Below are 21098 nucleotides of genomic sequence, written 5' to 3' on the forward strand. Positions count from 1 at the left end.
TCACCGTGTTCGCCTCATTGAGATATGAAAAATTATATATAAATCAAGAAAATCGACCAGAAAATAGGGAAATTATCATAAAATTCTAAAATTTGAGAAAGCTATTTTCAAAATCAACTATATTACAAAAAAAAAGGTTATTTCTCTGCCGATTTTTTAAAGAGACAAAGAAAAATGTTCTCCTTTTTTCAAGCTGATTCCGACAATGTGGTTTTCAAATTTATCACAATTAGATTATTTGTCATTATTTCAGAAAAAAATAAAAAATAAAAAAAAAAAACAAGAATGTCCAATTGACTGCTCAGGAAATGAATACGTAAGCCCTTGACGGCTAGCGAGATAGGTGTGAAATTTTTGCGCATCCCTTTCATATGCGCGCGCGCACACACACACACACACACACACACACACACACCAATAACAGCGAGTGGGGTGCCAGATTAATCTTCAGTTTTAAAGTCGAATCCAATTTCCATCGTAATAAATCATAATAATAATCATGCTTGATATATTAGAGCATTAAAATATTTAATTCTTTTTACTATAAAGACATTTGAAATATAGGCATTTTGTATTTTGGCGACCCCTTTTAATCGTCTTTTTCCACCGGGTGGAACGAAAAGTTGCTAGGCGACAATAACATTGTGATATAATAGACAGACGAGGGTGGAGCTAAAGATGTTCATTGGAATCTGAGGCGATGTCCAAAATTTTAACCCCACCCTTCCCATATGATTAGAATTACACACAATTTGGCATGTATTTAATTAATCTAAATGAGAAATGATGTGGATAATGAGTGATTTAATTGGATTCAACACACACTAGACGTCTAACCTCTGTTCGTTTGGATCTAATAGCTCCTAGATAGAAGCTTTGGGCGCAGTCGAAATCGGTACTTCTTGCGTACAACTACACCACTGTGCACCGTTATGTTCAAATGCCAAATCATGGTTACGAATTGAACCAGAGAATTCTAGATGAAAAATAAAATAAATTAAGACCCCCCTTACCATTACCATAGCCACCACCACCACTGCAAAACAACTACTACTATTATTAAAACTACTTCTACAGCAACAACAACAACTACTACATACTACTACTACTTCTACTACTCCTACTATTACTACTACTACCACTATACTACTACTATCACTACTACTACTACTACTACTAATAATACTACTACTACTACTACTACTACTACTACTACTACTACTACTACTACTACTACTACTACGAGTCATCGCTAAACGGCACGCTTGGTTATGCTCATCACAAGTTGTTGACTGGAACGAACGATAAACTGAGCGACGGGGGAATGACCAATCGCTCTATTGTTCGTTGTCTCTAATCGTCTTCTGCGCAACCTCTGTATCTCATCATCATGTGCGCCTATAGCTATACTGTATGGGACCTTTATACGAAATTACATTATTACTATTATTATTATTATTATTATTATTATTATTATTATTATTATTATTATTATTATTATTATTATCATCATCATCATCATCACCATCGTCGTCGTCGTCATTAACATCATTAACATCATTAACATCATCATTACCATCATCATCATCATCGTCGTCGTCATCATCATCATCACCACCACCACGGTCACCTTCATCGGTGTTGTCACCGTCGTACCAGTATCATCGTGTCATCTTTACGGTCATCACAGTTGCTCTCGGTATCGACTCTGTTATTGTTGGTGGTGATGATGATGATGATGATGATGATAATGATATTGATGATGATGATGGTGGTGATGATGATGATGATGATGATGATGATGATGATGATGATGATGATGATGATAATGATAATGATGATGACCTCCGAGATCGGTGAACTACCTTGTACCATACCACCACCACAACTAGCATCATCATCATCATCATCACCACCAACACGACCAAAATAATCTCCAACATCGTCGTTATCGTCGTATCATCACTGCAGCCGTCACAGTTGCACTCGGCATCGATACGATGTCTTCTCTCATAGTATAAGTACTACACCACTACCACCAAGTAGGTGCTATATTATGTATAACAACTAGTCTTATAGCAACATTCATTGCTTTTAGCCAGTTACTCATTCCGTCATGAGTCGGGTGGGATAATGTGTGTAAAGTGCTTTACCCAGAGACATCTGGAACAGGGATCTGTATCATCATCATCATCATCATCACCATCATCATCATCATCATCATCATCATCATCATCATCATCACCGTTATCATCATCATGATCATCACATTTCTCGGCAATCATTACCACAAACTAGTGCTTATCCACGATCATGGTAAACAGCATGTAATAAGTGGTTTACAATTCTTATAATATTATGTTTCAAATTTCCTGCCGATTGAACAGCGTCACATGTGATAAAACATGCAGCCTGGTAGGCGATGGTGCAATGCTCAGACGAATATAACAATAACTACCGCTTTACACCAGGAAGCGCTACACATTCGTCGTCTATCTCCGACTTTTTATTTATTTATTTTATATTATTTATTACTATTTTTTTTAAATTTTAAAATAAAATGGCTTTACCCGAGGTATAAAGTCGAGGTGTTTAAATCGTCAGGTCGAATGTTAGAACCCAAATTAACTCTCGTGCGGCTTTGTGGTCTTGTGGTTTTTCAATCGCCCCGGACAGAGCTGCACACACGAGATGGAAGTCGGTTTGGACGAATTCAATCCCTCGTGGGGGCGGGGACCTACACTCCTCTAAGCTTGGTGAGAAGTTGCCAGGCTTTGATACCAGTAAGAGGAGACATTGGGTGGCTGCGAATCGACTTCGGTCGAGGAGCTGCCTAACGGCAAGTGCGTTACATCGGTGGTGTCTTACTACCTGTCCAACATGTACCCACTGTGGGCAAGAACCCGAGACGACAGAGCATCTAGTCGAAAGCTGTGTTGTGACGATGCTACCCGGCGGGTTCGCGACGGTGCACGAATGCGGCCCGGACTTTGCTGATTGGGTCGATCGTCATAACATGGTAGTGTGAGAACCATAAGAGGCTGCTGCCTTCAAGCCCGTGTGTCCCTGGTTATAGTTCTGTGGTTCTAGGTCCACTCTGATGGAGCGCAAAGATGAGTCATTCAGAAAGACTATTTACTAACATCCTTTCACCACACTCAAGTGTAAAATAAGTAGCTGATCGGTAACAGCGTCATCTCTGTCGGGGAAAAAAGTATTATCGCTTAAAAGGCGCCATGTATAGGTCTATGCGTTGCTGTTAGCTTGGAACCCCTTGCTTTGAATACATTCATTTAGTGAATATTGCTCTAAATAAATGCTCATTATTATTTGTTTGTTTGTGTGTGTGTGTGTGTTTAATAGATGAAAAATATTTTTATCTATATTTTTTCTTCTGTGCGTCCAATGTCCTACCTATACCCGACACTGGCACATAATGGCTTTGTCGCTTTATCACAATTAGCACTTCACATGCACATTCATTTAATGAAGATTCATTGGACTTCTAGTCTTCGTTCGTCCATCCAAATCTCTCCTACGCCAGTTTTGTGATATTTAGCTGGTAGAAGCTTCGGACTGTAAAAATTAATAAACAAAATTCATTAAAATAGCTACAAAAAAGAACAAATAAAAAAAGTACAAAATACCAAACACAGAACGTTTCGGGCTCAACGCCCGTCTTCAGCCAACAACAACAAAAAAAAAAACCCAATGAAAACATAAATATACGCTACTAAAAACAAGATCGACGACAGAGAAATATTCGGTATGTCCTTTCTGTAGAAACATATTGGAAGAAACGTTCCCTGTTTGGTATTTTATTCATTTTTTTAGGTTGTTAAATTCATTTTTGTTTATTACCTTTAACGCCGTTTTTAGTCTCTGATTTTCAATTAGGGGTTAATGACAGACGGAATCTTATAATATTATTCTGGGACTAAGTGAATCAGTTAAATTCTAAATTTCCGATTTGTGCAAAATAATACTATGCCGATCACAATCAGATTATCAAACGCATTCGCTGCGTTTATCTTGTACTTGTACACAAGATAAGGCTATTTTAGAGTGCGGTAGCGTGATGAAACGGCCGTCATAAATCTACGTCTGATCTTCCACGTTTCATGACAAATTCAGTCTGCCTATCGAATAGAATACCACAAGATACTATTATTAACGGGCCACATCCCACAATTCAGTAGTAACGGTATTTACTAGGTAGATAGATCGAATAAGAAAATGAATATATTTTCAAGGGCCGCAATGTGAATAAAAAATATAAAAAAAGAAAAAGATTCATGATAGTGCAGGGTTCGTTGTTAATGAAAAGTATGGTGGCAGTATGAGTCAGTGCGCAGCGCACACACGCATTAAAAATTAATTATAATTTTTTAAAATGTAAACGGGAAGTGGCGTGATTAAAACCCCAAAGACCAGTTTTCTCTCTTCTTCTTCTAATACCAACTCATACGATTAATATTTTTTTATTATTTTCCCAAAACTCCCAGTTTTTGCATGTCTGACCGATGGGCAACGGTGGTGTGTGGTTTGTCATAGCTGTTAGTCAGCTGTTTGTTCTAGCTACAAGAGTGTCCTCCCTTTCCTCATCTCAGTAAGCCAAATCCTATTTCCGGATTTGAAATGACGTCATGTTCCGATCAAAACTTCGTAGAGAGAGATAGGGTTCTGTCGATTAAAGTTCATAAACTTCTATATATAACTACTATTAGCGTTAAAAACTGTAGTGATAATGACTGAAATGATCACAATGTTTATCCAATTCAGCTAGAATAATAAGATCTGCTTTGTTTTATGAATAGTATAATAATTCAGTGACGCCATTTTGGGAGACATCGTCGGAATCTTCGAAATCTAAACATTTGACTAGGATTAGGAAGGCGGAAGATGGCAAAGAAAACATATGACCTGTTGTTCAAACTTTTACTCATCGGTGATTCTGGTGTTGGAAAAACATGCCTTCTCTTCAGATTCTCTGACGACGCCTTTAACACGACGTTCATATCCACAATCGGTAGGTAAAGGTAGTTGACGTCAAAGTCGGTTTAGTGAATTGCTGAATTACCTCGTCCTCGTCCCTCACGACCCACTCACTCATTCTCAGTATCAGTCATAGTCATAGCAAACAGCATCGAGAATAGAAACTACACTAACGTTCACTGTCTTTAACGGAAAAACAATCAGTGCTCCCTTAATTTCTAACGAAGTGACTATTTCTCCGAATGCTGGGGCTCGGGAAAATAAACTTGATTGATCTCTATTTCTCTGATTCAGATTCAGAGTTCCTGTTCTCAAGATTTTTGTTTGTTATTTGCGAGAGTGTCTGTGAATGATGAATGTGTATGCATTTTTGGGGGGTTTCTTTTGCCAGTACTTGGGCGCTCTGTCTTTTATTCCCAACTTTCTGTTAGACTTCTATCTTGAGTTTGTGCTAGAGACTTTGGCTTTGTTATTTAGGTTTACTTCTGTTCTCTCTTTGATAGTGCAGCATGAAGTGCAAAAGTGAACGCGCCATGGAGTATTCGCGATAGCACAACTTTTTGATAAAATCTGTCTTTGTCAACAATGTGCCTAAAAAACACTAGCTTGATGATTTGTGAGAATTCCCTGTCCACTATGTTTGAGCATTTACTTTTGAATCAACATCGTGTCCGTAACCCATCAGCTACTGGAGGCTAGCTGACCATTCAGAGAAATAGAGTTCAAGTTTATTTTCCCGAGCGTTCGGAGAAATAGAGTTGGCCAATTTCTAAACACCGTGACTAGTTCACGGTGCCCTGATGAATTATGAATGTCGCCTGCTTGGCCCAGGCTATGTAACTAATAGCAGTCTCATCAGTCTTGTCAGGATACGTTAATGGTGCTCTTTTAAGTTTTTATTCTTTGGAGCATGTCCGCAGACTGCAGCAAAATACCTCTTGACGATGAGACTCTCATCGTGTGAAATTCTTCTTCACAAAGGCTCAATGACCAACGTCTTGCAAGGACGTACTTGACTGTTGACAGGTGTTGGTGAAAGGGGAAGTGTATGGTATTTCGGAGATCTTTTCTGGAGTCCCACAGGGACCATTGCTCTTTTTGCTTTACATTAACGACTTACCAGAAGTAGTCCCATTAAGAGCTCGACTTTTTGCAGATGATTGCCTACTATATCGAAAAATGAAGACATATGCTACTGCAACAAGACCTTGACAATCTTCAAATATCGTATCATCACTGCAGCACAGTTGCACTTCAAATATGAGCAGACATGTGGCAAGTGAGCTTCAACCCAGACAAATGTGAAGTGCTACAACAAGTGACAAAATGAAGCCACTTCACACCGAGTATATGATGCTTGATATTGAACTTTCTTCTGTAAAAACAGCAAAATACCTTGGTCTAAACATCGACAATAACCTATCTTGGAATGACCATATAGACACAATCATGAAGAAAACAAATTCCATAACTGCTCTTCTTAACAGAAACATAAGCAGCTGCTCCAGTTACATCAAGGCCAAATGTTATACAACGCTAATAAAACCAGTTGTTGATTACACAAGCACTGACTGGGACCCTACTGTCATGAAAAGAAGTAAAGATAAACTTGAGATGGTACAAAGGAGACTAGTGCCTTTTGCATTAGGCAATTTCAAAACCACTGACAGCGTGACACAGATGGTTCGAACATTACGGTGGACAACTTTGGAACAATGAAGGAAGCAATCCAAACTGACAATGCTCTATCGCGTATTCCACAACCTTGTAGCAATACCACCAAACAACTTTAGCCCAGCAACAATGAGATCAAGAACAAGGGGACATGATCTAAGATTCACAGTGCCGTGCTCCTGAATACAAAGCCATGAACAGTCGTTCTTCCCCTCTTCTATACGCTTGTTGAATAATCTACCACCTATCGAAGAGAGAGAGAGAGAGAGAGAGAGAGAGAGAGAGAGAGAGAGAGAGAGAGAAAGAATAAGTAGGAGTGAAATATCTATTCAATGTTATAGTTATATAACGTTATAACAAGTGTAACTAAATGACAAATTGCCATATTTATGGACAATAAAGATCTATTATTATTATTATTATTATTATTATTATTATTATTATTATTATTATTATTATTATTATTATTGTTATTATTATTATTATTAGTATTATTATTAGTATTATTATTATTTTTTCTTATTATTATTATTATTATTATTATTATTATTTATTATTATTATTATTATTATTATTATTATTAAATTTTTATTATTATTATTATTATCGTAAATTCAATTACTATGGAACAGTTAATTCATTACTATAGAAAACAAATATAAAACATTGAGACACCTACATTTGTGACAATACACCAGAGGTGGTTTGCAAATTAAGAGAAGAAAGAAAGACCTCATTCAATCTAGAAAAAGAAGCCTTCCGAAAGCTCTTCATATGAAGGGAAACAACCCCAACATTCCCTCAACTAACCCTAAGAATAAATAAAACCCACTACCTTTTACTAACCTTACTAATAGGAAAAACAAACACCCTAGCATCTTTACAAAGACCCCTAACTAACTTTAATAGAAAAAAATTCCTCCGACCTCGAGCTAACCCTAATCGGAAAAAAAAAAACAACCTAGGACTGCTTTGCTCTACCTTTCAATACTTCAAAAAACAAAATGGCAATGGATAATCATAACAATGGTCATATTATGAAATTTTTAACTTTCACTAATCTATCAAAGTTTGTTCTGGAGTTTTTAAAATACTACTATATATTGACAAATTGAATAAAAATAAACGCCTGACAAAAGATCCACAGTCAATTGAAGAGATGCTAGACCGAGGAGCTTTCGGAAGGGTTTTTTTTTTTCTTTTCTATGGAAGACAAAGATTCATCAGACTTTATTTTCACATCAAGGGAAAGAAGCAGATTTTTCACCCAAATTTTTTTATGTTTCGATATCTTGCTGAGTTTTACATTTATCATTCCTCCTGAGTCCGTATTTGAATTTATGTGACAGGAAGTAAAACTTTTGAGTTTTTAAGAATGTTTGATATTGATTACAAAATTCTGATATTTTGCCGACATTTTTACAAGTGCCTAATTTTAAAAAATGAGCCTGTTAAGATGGAGAGAAAAATATATAGTGGGTTAATGTGACTCATGTAGATGGAGACAACACAATACAATGTTTCAGCCCTTGTCCTTTGTCAAGACACAAACAATAAAGACAAAACTAATGTCATCCTGAAGAGGTCAATACATTTTAGTGCATGAATGAAATTGCTTGCTCTTGTACAGCCCAACATGGGGAAAATTGCATTAAATACAAAGAATATAATATTTTTGCAAATAAACATTAAATCGATTAATGTATGCATTTTCGCATCTAACCATATTTTACTCTCTAAATTTTCTCGATCATATTATGCTCTCATGGTGTGGTATATTAATTAAGCTATAGTAAATTAAAGATGTTTTGGAATGACATATTCAACCAGTGAGTGAAATAGAATTGAAAAAGTTAAAGGGGGATACGGTTTTAAAGTTTTTGTGATTGAATTAAGTTGCAAAATCATCAAAGAAAAGAAACATCTACCTCATATGACAATAAACATGGCCTGGAAATGGCTTTTTAAAAATATCATAACTTAAGTTAAGAAAATTTAAGAAAATATTGGCACATGTGTGTCTCTTTGGGGAACCCGATATCCCAGTAAGTCGAGCACTCACTCTTTTACAAGCAAAAGGACCGAGTCTATCCTGGGTACAGTCAAGGTTATTTTCTGCCCCTCTCTGTGTCCACCCAGCTGTGAATAGTTAGATGGGTCTGTTAGATCTTGCAGAAAGTACTTTGCGATAATGTCCTATTCAAAGGGTAACTAACAGGCAATTGCTATTGTCCATTTCACGCTGTAGAAATAAATAGAGATAAACTCCGGCTCCACATGCCTAATGGCTCTGAGGGACTACTACATTATATTTTCAAAATTGTCAATTGCCTCATGTACATTTCACCCTACCCGTTAGAATATATAAATTCTTTTCCCACCTATGGTGTATGCTGTGTTAAAAATATTTTGTATGTAATATTTCAATTGGGAAAACATACTTTTTAACAGACTATCCACATTGTCAGTTCACTATTACTATTACTTTGAGTCAGTCAGTTTAAAGAAGACAGTGTTCTTATATCAACTTCATGAATTTTGATAATCCAAACTTAGTGTACTATGTGAACATTATCAAATGCCTCTGATTGAAGAATATAGGAATAAAGTTATTTATCTCAAAATTATATGATATTGCCTAAAATAAGATAATCATATATAACTGGTAGAAATTCAGTTTATTTTAATAAAGTTAGTTGGTCTCGCATTGATATTTCAAAGAAACTTTTATACTCTTATTTTGTAGGTATTGATTTCAAGATAAAGACTGTTGAGCTTGGTGGAAAAAAGATCAAACTTCAGATATGGTTTGTATCCTTTTGCTGTTACTATTATTATTATTATTACATGTAATGTTATTGGTTTTATATCTTAATTCACGGGGTGGATAGGAAAGATAACATGTTTCCTTTTAGTTTTAAAATTTCAAAAACTAGATTTTCAATTTGCCTTCTCTTTTGTTGCATTGGTGGCTCAGCAGTATGTTGTCTTGTCTTGAAATTGAAACAAATTCAAGAGATGTTGAATGTTTAAGTTTAAGTGTCTGGATGGGTGACTGAAAAACTCTGGTTGGAGCAAAGAATGTTAGTACAAAAGGACGCCTTACGGTTGACTTAATGGAAATTTATATGGATTGATAATATATTATAATATAAATATTTATTATTAATATATATATATATATATATATATATATATATATATATATATATATATATATATAATAATAATTATAAAACAAAAACCATGAAATAATAGTGCTCAACTTTAGTATAAAAGGAGCTATTTATAAACTATATCTACTTTCTCAAATGCAAAATCTCGATATAAACATTGGACTATACAGGGACGACGGACTCGCATTGTGCAATAAAACACCGAGACAGACAGAATTAATAAAGAAAAAAATATGCAAAATCTTCCAGGACAACAATCTGAAAATTACAATCGAAGCCAACAAAAAACATTCGACTTCCTGGACATAACCATCAACCTAAACGACGGCACCTATCAACCATTTTCAAAACCCAACAACATCCCATTGTACGTTCATAGACACAGCAATCATCCGCCATCTATAATAAAAAACATCCCCGAGAGCATTAACAAACGACTATCTAACAACTCTACAAACAACATATTCAACGATGCAATCCCACCGTACACAAACGCACTACAAAAAAGTGGATATAACTACAAACTAGAATATGAGGAAGAGACCATTACCACCCCAACAAAAAAACGACAAAGAAAACGACACATAACATGGTTCAACCTACCCTACAGCAAGAATGTGACAACTTCTATCGGTAACAAATTCTTCAATCTACTACAAAAATGCTTCCCTCCCGGTCACGTTCTACACCCAATCATGAACAAAAACACCATCAAAATAGGATACACCTGCATGCCAAACATACAAAACATTATTTCATCCAACAATAACCGAAAACTATCACAGCCAGATCAGCCCAGCAACAACTTAGAGAAAAAATGCAACTGTAGGACCCAGACAACATGCCCACTAAACGGCAATTGCCTGACTCAAAACGTAATTTATCAAGCCACAGTAACACGACCAGACACACCAAAACAAGAAACATACATTGGCCTCACCGAGTGTCCATTCAAAACCAGATACAACCTGCATAAATCTTCCTTCAGAAACATACACAAACGACATTCTACTACACTAAGCGATCACATTTGGAACCTCAAAGAAAAAAACATACAACACAGCATCACATGGAAAATCATCTCCAGAGCACAGTCGTACTCCCCCTCTTCTAAGATTTGCAACCTCTGCTTGGAAGAAAAATTCTTCATCATCACTAAACCGAACATAGCAACACTCAACAGAAGAAACGAACTAACTTCCTCATGCAGACATAGAAACAAACACCTTTTATGTAATTACGAACCTCCATAAACACGAATCTATAAAAATACGAAAACACAACAATCTACTTTCACTTCCACTCCCTGATGAGAGCAACGCGCGACAACAACGTTGTAGAAGTCAAACTATCTTAATTATATTTCAAATGTTTATATATATATATAATATATATATATATATATATATATATATATATATATATATATATATATATATATATATATATATATATATATATATTAGAAAGTGCATGCATTTCAATGGATTAACCCAGCCCAGTGCTATTTCCAATGCTCAATTGATTTCCTCAATAGGCCATATATATATTGAGGAAATAAATGGAGCATTGTAAATAGCACTGGGCTGGGTAAATCCATGGAAATGCACTTTCTAATTTTTGAAAAAAAAACATTTAAAAACGTTTTTTTTTACCTTGGACATGAAAGTTTCCATCAATGAATCCTTCCAAATTGATGCTCCAAAAATCTGGCTGATATTTAAAAAAAAACTAGATCAAAAAAGACTTTAAAATGTGTTTTAAAAGAAATCTAAAGAATAAACTTTACAAAATATTGAAAATACTTGGGGATTTGATCATAATCTTCCCAGGTTGGGAAAGGGCCAGGAATTAACTGATTGGGTAAACAAGTCTGGAAAGAGTTTTTGGAATTTGTTCAGGTGTATTATATTTTTTCTAATCAATCAGCATTAACATTCTTGATAATAAAAGGCTTGCTTGCGTTACAACTGTTACCTTGGTTTATGAGAAAAGTGAACTCGGCTTGTCACGTCATAGTCGCAAGGCCACACCCTGCCCCCTTTCTTGTTTGTGCTGAGTCTGTGTCACATTCGTGATTGACCACTAGGGGGAAGAAGAGTAAATTATAGATCCACCACCACCGCAGCAATATCATAACTAACACCAAACCAGACATGCTCCTTGATATTTATATGACATCTGAAATCCTTTTTTTTTAATTGGATGGTCTTTCCTTCTATCGAGGGGTTAATGATCTGGATTTGGTTTTGGAAAAGGTCTGGAATTTATTTTTTTAATGTCTGAAGTTGTGGGAACCCTGAGTTGATGAATTAGAGCAACATATCATGAGATACGATGTTTGTTATAAAATTGTGACTAGAAACATTAAATAATGTTCTAAATTGCTTGTCATTGATGTAATTTTTCACCATAACAGGTTACTGATGTGGTTCACGTAGTGACTGAATTGTTATTGTTAAACTGCTACAACTGCAGGGAATCGCCATCAATATTTTCTTGATTGGTCTTTCGACTTCCACCTCTCCTTAAAATGAAATAATACTTATGTGGACTATTTTTTTGTTGTTTGTTTGTTTGTTTGTTTGTTTTTTGACAGAGGAGTATTATTTATAAGTCACAAAGCAATTGTTAGTCTTGGTGTGTTGAGAGCTATCTGCACAGATAACAGAAACAGAGCAATGGTTGTGACTAGATTAAAAAGCCCAAGTAGTAAAAGCCAATTGATACCCTGATTATTTACTATATATGAATAAGAGAAAGTAATCTACACACGTCCGTCAAAATTTCAAAGTTTCTCTCAATAGAATCTAAATGTAAACTTTTCATTCAATGTTTAAAAATGCAGGGACACAGCAGGTCAGGAACGTTTCCACACCATTACCACCTCCTACTACAGAGGATCCATGGGCATTATGCTTGTGTATGACATTACCAATGTTAAAACTTTCGACAACATTACAAAGTGGTTGCGCAAGATAAATGAGGTAATGTATTTTGATTGATTCATTATATTAATAAAATGTCAGGTCTTTTGCAGAATTTGATGATCTTAATACCTCTCTATTATCAGCTTTTTTTCCATATTTCTCATTCACCCAAATGTTATGCTTATTGACGCCTCATGTATTATTATTTTTTAGGTCTCACCTCCGTTTCAGTCTCATATTTCTGTTTTTCCATTAGCCCTTTTTTTGTTGTTTTTGTTCAAATGATCTCATGTCTTAATCTCAGGCCTGTACGATTTTGTTCTATATATTCTGTTAAGTGCTAATATTTTTTTTAAAATAAAAAATTAATAGTAAAAATAAAATTCGTAACGTCAAAGAACAGAACCAACAAAAAAGAAAATAAAAGTTTTATTTCGTTCCTTAACAAAAAATCAGATTTTATTCCGTTTTAAACGCCGACTTTAAAAAAAAAAAAGAAACTTAATTTGTCGCATCAAAGACAAAACAAAACTAGACCGTCTATCAGTTAACTATATTATCATGCCACTTACACGCTCCCTAGACGTGGGTGTATTCACTGCCTGCCTTCTTCTTCTTCTTCTTCTTCTTCTTCTTCTTCTTCTTCTTCTTCTTCTTCTTCTTCTTCTTCTTCTTCTTCTTCTTCTTCTTCTTCTTCTTCTTCTTCTTCTTCTTCTTCTTCTTCTTCTTCTTCTTCTTCTTCTTCTTCTTCTTCTTCTTCTTCTTCTTCTTCTTCTTCTTCTTCTTCTTCTTCTTCTTCTTCTTCTTCTTCTTCTTCTTCTCAAATAAATGAAAGAATCAGCTTAAAAGTTTAACACAAAAAAAAAAAAACAGGAGCGAAGATACGCTTGTGTCAAGCACTAGATACACATCAAAAAAGGTAGGAATTGTTCTCTTCCTTTCATTTTACAAGTAACTCAGACCTGGGCCCAGAAATGTATGTACCCTCTCAAATAATTGGGATTTTTTTTGGTACCATAAAATAAGGATCTCATTATAAATGAGTTGGGGAAATTGACAGGATTTGACTAGTCAATTGACATGTTATATCTGTGTTGTGTTTATTAATTAATCCACATTTTTGTCCTGTTGGTCTATTTCTGCGTGTTCAAAAAGTTCCGACAATCTTTTCAACCATTTACAGGCCTGTTAATCTGATTACCTTGATAAAGGTTGGCTATGTGTCCCATGTTGACTTGACAAATGGCACGATATAGTGATACTGTCTTGGACTCTTATGAACTAGATTAAGTTTAGGGTTCAAGTAAGTGTCTAGGCACACTGATCTGAGGAAAAGCATTTTGCATTGTTTCCTCTGCTCCCCCAGCAGTGATTGGGTATTGGATCTGTTTGATCATTTTGAAGATTTAACGTCCTATTCAAAGAGCACCAAGAGAGTATTGCTTTCTGATTAACATTTAACCAGGATAAACTCTGGCCCTATACATCTCATAGTTCTACTATCTACTTAAGTGATGGTTTGGGTCTAATTATAAGGAAAATCCTTCAAAAAATTGATTTTGAGATTTTGGTGGAAAACGTTATTGTTATCTTAGGAATAATATTATTGAAGTACGATTACTCAAAATATACTATAAAAGCATGAAAAACGCTATCGAAATTTTTAACATCAATTTTGTCATAAAATTCTGATTTGCAACTTTGTAATGATCTAATACAAATCTCATAAGCGACAGCTGTAAACTCTCTATGGTGACACAAAATGCTACAATGTTGATAAGGGGGAATAATAATGATACAGAATGATTAAAACCGCCCAAATAGGTAATTAAATTTTTTTTAGAAAAAACCCAAACCACCCCTTAACCTTTTTGACGATCTGTGACACACAATGATTTATGTAGTCTTATACCCCTTAGCTCATGTTTTTTCTTTCTCTAGCCCCACAATTACTCCCATTTCCTTCTATATTTTTCTTCTCTATCTATTAAGTTATTCCAGAAAAAAAATCTAATTGCTTTATGCAGGAATCTAACACATTTTATCTCAAACTGTGTCTTGATAGATGCACACGACAGAAAAACTTATTTCAAAATGTTAAAAAATAAAAAAGTTATGACATTTTAAAATCACAAAATAAAGTACACTATTTTGCAATGCATAATATCCCATTTTTTGAGACATTGCTGTTAGATGAGTAAACATCTAAGTACTGAAGGGAATCACCTCTACAGAAAGCGCACTACCCATACTCTTAGCCTATTTTTTTAGGGTCCGAGGAAAGCGTGGAAGAGCTATTAAAGCTCTGAAAACGTAAATTTTCCTATTTTGTGCAATCAAGGGAGATAATCATTTTTTCGACAAATTTACTTATTTTCATGAATTCATATAAGAATGGTAGACAGCTCAAATATACCCTAAAATAAACAGAAAAACAAAGACTATGAATGATATTTACAACTTAACCAAATGAAAATACTCTCTTCAAGAGGATGCATTAATCTGAACCATGCTCTAAAAGTTAGAATTAGTTGGACTGAGCTCATTCGAGTGAGACAACTTTAGTTATATTCTCTGTTTTCAGCATGCAAATGAAGATGTGGAGAAGATGATTTTGGGAAACAAATGTGATATGGAAGATAAAAGACAAGTACCTACAGCTCGCGGAGATGCGGTAATTATCTTTTCTTGATAGATAGATAAGTTTTTAATTGTATTTCATATAGATAAATATGCAACCATTCACTAATTTTAAAACTCAATTCAGACCCTGATATATTTAAACTTTCTCAATGTTAAGTTTGTGTCATGCCTGCTTTATGAAGTTTAAATTGTTACAGTAAGTTGTCAGGGATGGTTGCTTTTTGGTTGTAAATTTACCTGTTGTCACCATCATCATCATCATCATCATCATCATTATTATTATTATTATTATTATTATTATTATTATTTGTGCTTGTTGCAATTATTTTTATTCAATTATTAAGTGTGCAGACGAATTTTTTTTAAACTAAAGGAGTATTTATGCTTTCAATTTTGTTATTTTTTAACAGATTGCAAGAGAACACAATATCCCATTCCTCGAGACAAGTGCTAAAGCCAACATTAGTGTAGAAAAAGCTTTCATGAGTTTGGCACAAGCTATTCTGAACAAGGTATAGTGTTTCAGTATGAAGTCGGTTATTGTTTAAATCACTTTAGATTGATTATAGTTTGTTTTGGAATGAACATCGAACAAGCTAACATTTCCTTATCTTCGATTCTGATTACCTTTCTAAATCCATCAAAATCAGTGGTTTTGGTTTGGTATATTGTTGAGGAATCAAGATAAATTGACGTCTGAGGAGTGTTATCTTATAGACCCCAATTCTTGAATTATCTACCTTGATCTTGAGGAAAAAAAGTTTGACATCTAAGGATATTGTATGTTTCAAAACTATTTGTTCTCCTTTATTTAAATGTTATGTTTTCTTTTCTTGTGTTTGTATTTTAAAATATTCATCTTTCAATTTTAAATATTTGTAAACATGCATCAAATCACGCATTCCACATTTAATTGTTACTCTTTTGGACGACAGTAATTGGAAGCATGTCTTTATTTGTATTTTAGTTTATTTTTCTAAAATCTGCAATTATTTTTTTTTCTTTTGTGGCATTCTCCAAAGTTATCATAATGTCCTACTTTAAGCTCTACATTGCTACATATTGACTCAGCTACCCAATCAGTATTGAGTGGACAGAAGGCTGGAAAAAAAAACCAAACCCATTACTTCACCCAGGTTTTATGCAGGTTCCTTTGGGTTTTTTTAGGCGAGTGCTCTACCGACTGAGCTATTAGGACTCCTTATTATAATTGTAGCTCATGAAATACACACCAAACTTTAGAATTATTGTTTTTATTTCTTGTTGATTAGAGGCATCTGCTACTTTTCTGTATTTCAACCAAATTTTGAAGTGGTCATTGAAACTTGTTATTGGAAATTCTTTTGTATTTTTGCTTCCAACATGCCATACAAATATAATTTAAATTTGCCAGATTTTTATTTTTATGCCAGTTTTCATTTTTGTATATTTGATGAGATTCAGGTTTGTTTGTGATAACAATTGCAGCAAAAATGTGGCTTTTTAATTGCCTATACAGATTTTCATGGTATATTGGTTTTGTGTATTCTTTTTCTTTCCATTATTATTTGATAATTTTGTTATATACTGCGAAATAAAAACAAAACAAAACAAAAACGTGATAGCTCTATAGATTGAAGTATTTTTGATTGAAGTTTGGTAATTTTGTTAACAACAGGTATTTTATTTTGACAAAGGCAGTTACTCCAAAGTTTGTTCGGCTCTTGTCCCTGGATCAACATAACTCATGCCATTACTGGTATTGATGCTATGTGTTTAATTAAAATATTCACAACATCTGCCAACCAAATTTAACATACCAACACACAAGCCTGTGTGTAACCTTTAACGTTTATAGTCTGATTGATAGAATTTAGTGAGAACTTTCACTAATAGGCTATCTAAAAATAACAACAAAGAGCTGCGCGACGTCATCTTCATTCTTCCTATATAAGGTCTTCAAATGGGTATATGAAAAGTAAAGTATTCAACTATTTTTTTTTTAGATATAATTATCAGGTATTCTTGATCGAGAGCTGTGACAAATACGTTTGGCAGTCCAGACTCCCCTCATTATACAATTATCAGCATCAGATTGTCAATATCAAATGCTTATCATATGTTTCTGTAATTGCCTTGCAAAAAGGATCAATAGTTTTTCATTTTATTTTACCAGACCCCTGGCAGAATATCAGAACCAAGTGGTATGGACCTCAGCAAGCAAGAAACGGGAACTAGACGCTGTTGTTGATTTTAACGCTTATAGATTATGTACTATTTGCAATGCCGTTCTTTTACACATAGCCACAACTCATTAATATGAATGATACAAAGGATGCTGTTGAAGTTCATCCAACACATTGTCATTAATGATTTATAGTATGGAATTGCCCAATTTGAATTCATGTTTTCTTTGCATTTCTCTTTTATTTATTATGGTAGATTTATTTATGGCTAAGGATTATGTTTCTTGTCTTTCTTTTTTTATTGTAGACTTATCTTTTGATGGGTTTCAGCAGTAAAGTAAATGTATATTCTTGGTTAATTAAGCGCTTGTACATAAATTGGGAGTTTTACTTTAAAAGATGATATCTACACTTTTGCACAATATGCAGGAGAGTCAAAAAACTTTTTTCTTCTTCTTATGCTTACACTGTTCCAAACAGCCTTTATGATGACATTAACAATACTGCTCTCCACAACATTGATGCCAGATCTAAATTGTTGGATGCGCCTTGTTTTATTCTGTTTGGCAAATTGTGTAGTTTAGGTCTTTTTAAATAAACTGCAAGCATGTACACTTGTGATAAAGTATGCCTGGAGATCTGCACACTGGAGTGTAATGTAGATTTGATTTGATTTTAGTGGATTCATATTTTTGACCAATTTAGTCCATTAATACAAGTTGACATAGGAGAATGACATTTCGTGCAATCCTTTTGTTCTATTTTTCAAAAATACTTGAACAAACGGAATGTATAAAAATTGAATACTTTGTCACTTTCCAACTTTTGTCTTTAGGCAAAATACTGTGTTTGATACAAGTTTCAATCAAATCAATTTTAGTTCCATCGAATACAGTGTGATATACCATATGTTATAAGTTTAAATTTCATTGATTTGTCCTGTTTGGAGGGCCAGCACATATAAGGTAGAGTAAAACTTTGAAATGTAAATCAAAATAGTTTGTATCTAAATTTCTTTTTATAGTGTTGCTTCTTGATTAAGGCAAAGAAAAGCCTCGGTTCTCTTTTCATGCAATTCTATGCCATTTGTATTATATTCCGCCAATAGGAGTAGACTGAGTATGAAAGAATTTGAATTTGTTTTTATTTAATTTTTGTTTGGTATTGTTGAAATTGTAAGTATGATGGTATGGGTGCTATAAGTAATTTGTTTGGTAGATTGAGTCAGTGCGCTCTTGTGATAAGAAGTGATTGCATAACAAATAGAAAGATAAGATAATTCTTATTTTGGCTCTTAAACTTGTCTATGTCTTTTTCTATAATAAAAGGGAAACTAGTTTCTTTGTCTTGTCTTTTCCTTATTATTTAAAATTACTTTTCTTGCTTTTTTCATATTTTTTCTTTTCTTTTCTTTTAAAAAATTTATTATCTTTTTGTTCTAAAGAAGACAGTATATTTATTGATTGAAGAAATCAATCCATTTTATCATGATCTGGAACTTACTATCCCTGGGACACCATCAATGAATTGCCTTCCATGAAATTAGAACCTATTTTTTTCTTTTCATGTCTTGTCTTACCACTGTCCCCATTATGTGATCAGGAATTGCTTTCCATATCGATTTGTTTGGGTGTATTTGATATAATTAATAAAATTGGAGGAGGTAGTAGTGGGGAAAAAATGATATGTTGGAAATAGATTGTTTTAATTCCGTTGAAATGTACATAATATTTTTGAATGTATTTCAAATTGCGTTTGTTACTATTTGTTTTAGATACAAATTTTGAAAGTCAAAACGATTTGAAGTAACCAGAATACTGTGAAATAACTTGCATTGATGTTCATGTTGCTATTGTTTCCTTATTTTGTATTTTGATAGCTAACAATTCTTGCTACCATTAATTTTGGTTTACACATACATGATTTGTCTTAAAATAAGCATAGTAAAAGATGATTGTTTGATTTTATTTTTTTTTTCATAGTGATAATGTAATGTCCTGAATTGTTCTTGTGTTATTAAAAAAAAAAAAACTAATTTCAGGAATCATGTGGAAATTATATATTAACTTAGGTTAACTATTTTTTTTTTAATCTTGATTTTCAGGGAAATTATTTTGCTCCTATTATATTAGGTTTATAAACTTTGAGAAAGGTGTTTTAGTTTTTTCAAATGATGCACCTCTGAAATTTAATTGGAATTATGATATTGGGTGCAAGAAAGACAAAAAAAAAAAGTTTAAAATTCGAACACCATTGCTATAAATGATTATATAAAACAAATTTCTAAATTTTGTCACAATAAAGAATGTTTATTCATATTTCAGTGTATGAATTTTTTGTTTTTGCATTTATACAAACTTGTGTTTAAACTAAAATCCCAGCACTGAAGTTCACTCCACCAGTCAAGGCAGATAGTCTAAGAGTAATTTATCTTAAACTCCATTACCTTTGTAATTTTTAGAGTTTACTCACAGTGGGCAGGGAGGTCACTTGCCTCGTCTTTTACTTCCCTTATATATCTTTTCAAGGTTGCTTTGTGTCTTTGTTGTGGAATGAGATTACTTGGGAGTTTTTTTCCTGGCCGTGACTGGAGCCCTTGGCCAAGAGGGAATTAATGAAATGTATAATTGCACTTATGAAATTTTTTTTTTTTTTTTCCTCATAAACCATTTTTTAAAAAAAGCACTGTCATATTTGTTTTTTTCACAGTGGAGTCTTGTCCTTGTGTCTGAATGACACTTTTAGCAAACTAAGCACAATTATAGTTTGCTCTTGGAATCTACATTTATTTCCTATATGAACCAATCTTCTTTGTCTTACCTTTTCTCCAATGCTTTTAATCGCTTTTAATCTATAACTTTTTTTTACTATCCTAACTTCTTCCCTACAACTGGTGCTGAAATGACCTAAGAGTGTCGCTAGTGCCGTAAAACCCTTGAAAAACAAAACAGCAAATTGTTCTGGTCCCTTTAATTCTTGTGTACACATGAATGTGAAATTGATGATTTTTGTTTCAATTTCTAGTTATAGTAAACTCAAAATATGCAAGCTTAAGACATTATTTTCTGAGAAAAACAGTTGCCATCATGATGCAGACTGCATTAGTCATTTAATGCTCGTGATGGATAACAATTGCCTTGTAGGCCAATAGGTAAAATCCAAATCTTTCTGCTTATGCTGAATACTATTAGTTTGAAGGCATAAGTTTAATTACTGAAAATGAATGTCTCTTTTATAGTCCCTTTTATGATTTTGCAGTATTGTTTAATGTCGTAACTTTTAAAACTGATCAAATTGTGTACACATGTTATTACCTCCCATAGTGGGCAGGGAGGTACATACTGTGTCTTCTATCCCCTTTGTTTGTTTTCCAACATGCTTTCTGTCTTTGTCTTGGAATGAGATTACTTGGTTTTGTCCTGGCCCCCAGACCCTGGCTGGGAGGGAAACTGTCAAATCTATAGTTAGTTTTGGGAGATGATATTTTTTTCCTTGTAAATCATCTCTCTGTTATG

At 33.9% G+C, this 21098-nt stretch overlaps 1 protein-coding gene across 1 annotated transcript; it reads left to right on the plus strand.

Annotated features, from left to right (window-relative positions):
- Window positions 1-4611: 4611 nt before the first annotated feature.
- LOC144968471 (ras-related protein Rab-10-like) lies at window positions 4612-19901 on the plus strand. The gene is made up of 6 exons (XM_078906878.1): window positions 4612-5029; window positions 9416-9476; window positions 12694-12832; window positions 15360-15449; window positions 15829-15930; window positions 17574-19901. Exons 1-6 carry the CDS (start codon window positions 4903-4905, stop codon window positions 17646-17648), a joined length of 594 nt encoding a protein of 197 aa, XP_078763004.1. The 5' UTR covers window positions 4612-4902; the 3' UTR covers window positions 17649-19901.
- The last annotated feature ends 1197 nt before the right edge of the window (window positions 19902-21098 follow it).

The sequence above is a fragment of the Berghia stephanieae genome, chromosome 1 (genome assembly GCF_034508935.2).
Source record: "Berghia stephanieae isolate SIO BIC M18660-M18661 chromosome 1, UCSD_Bste_1.3, whole genome shotgun sequence".
NCBI lineage: Eukaryota > Metazoa > Mollusca > Gastropoda > Nudibranchia > Aeolidiidae > Berghia > Berghia stephanieae.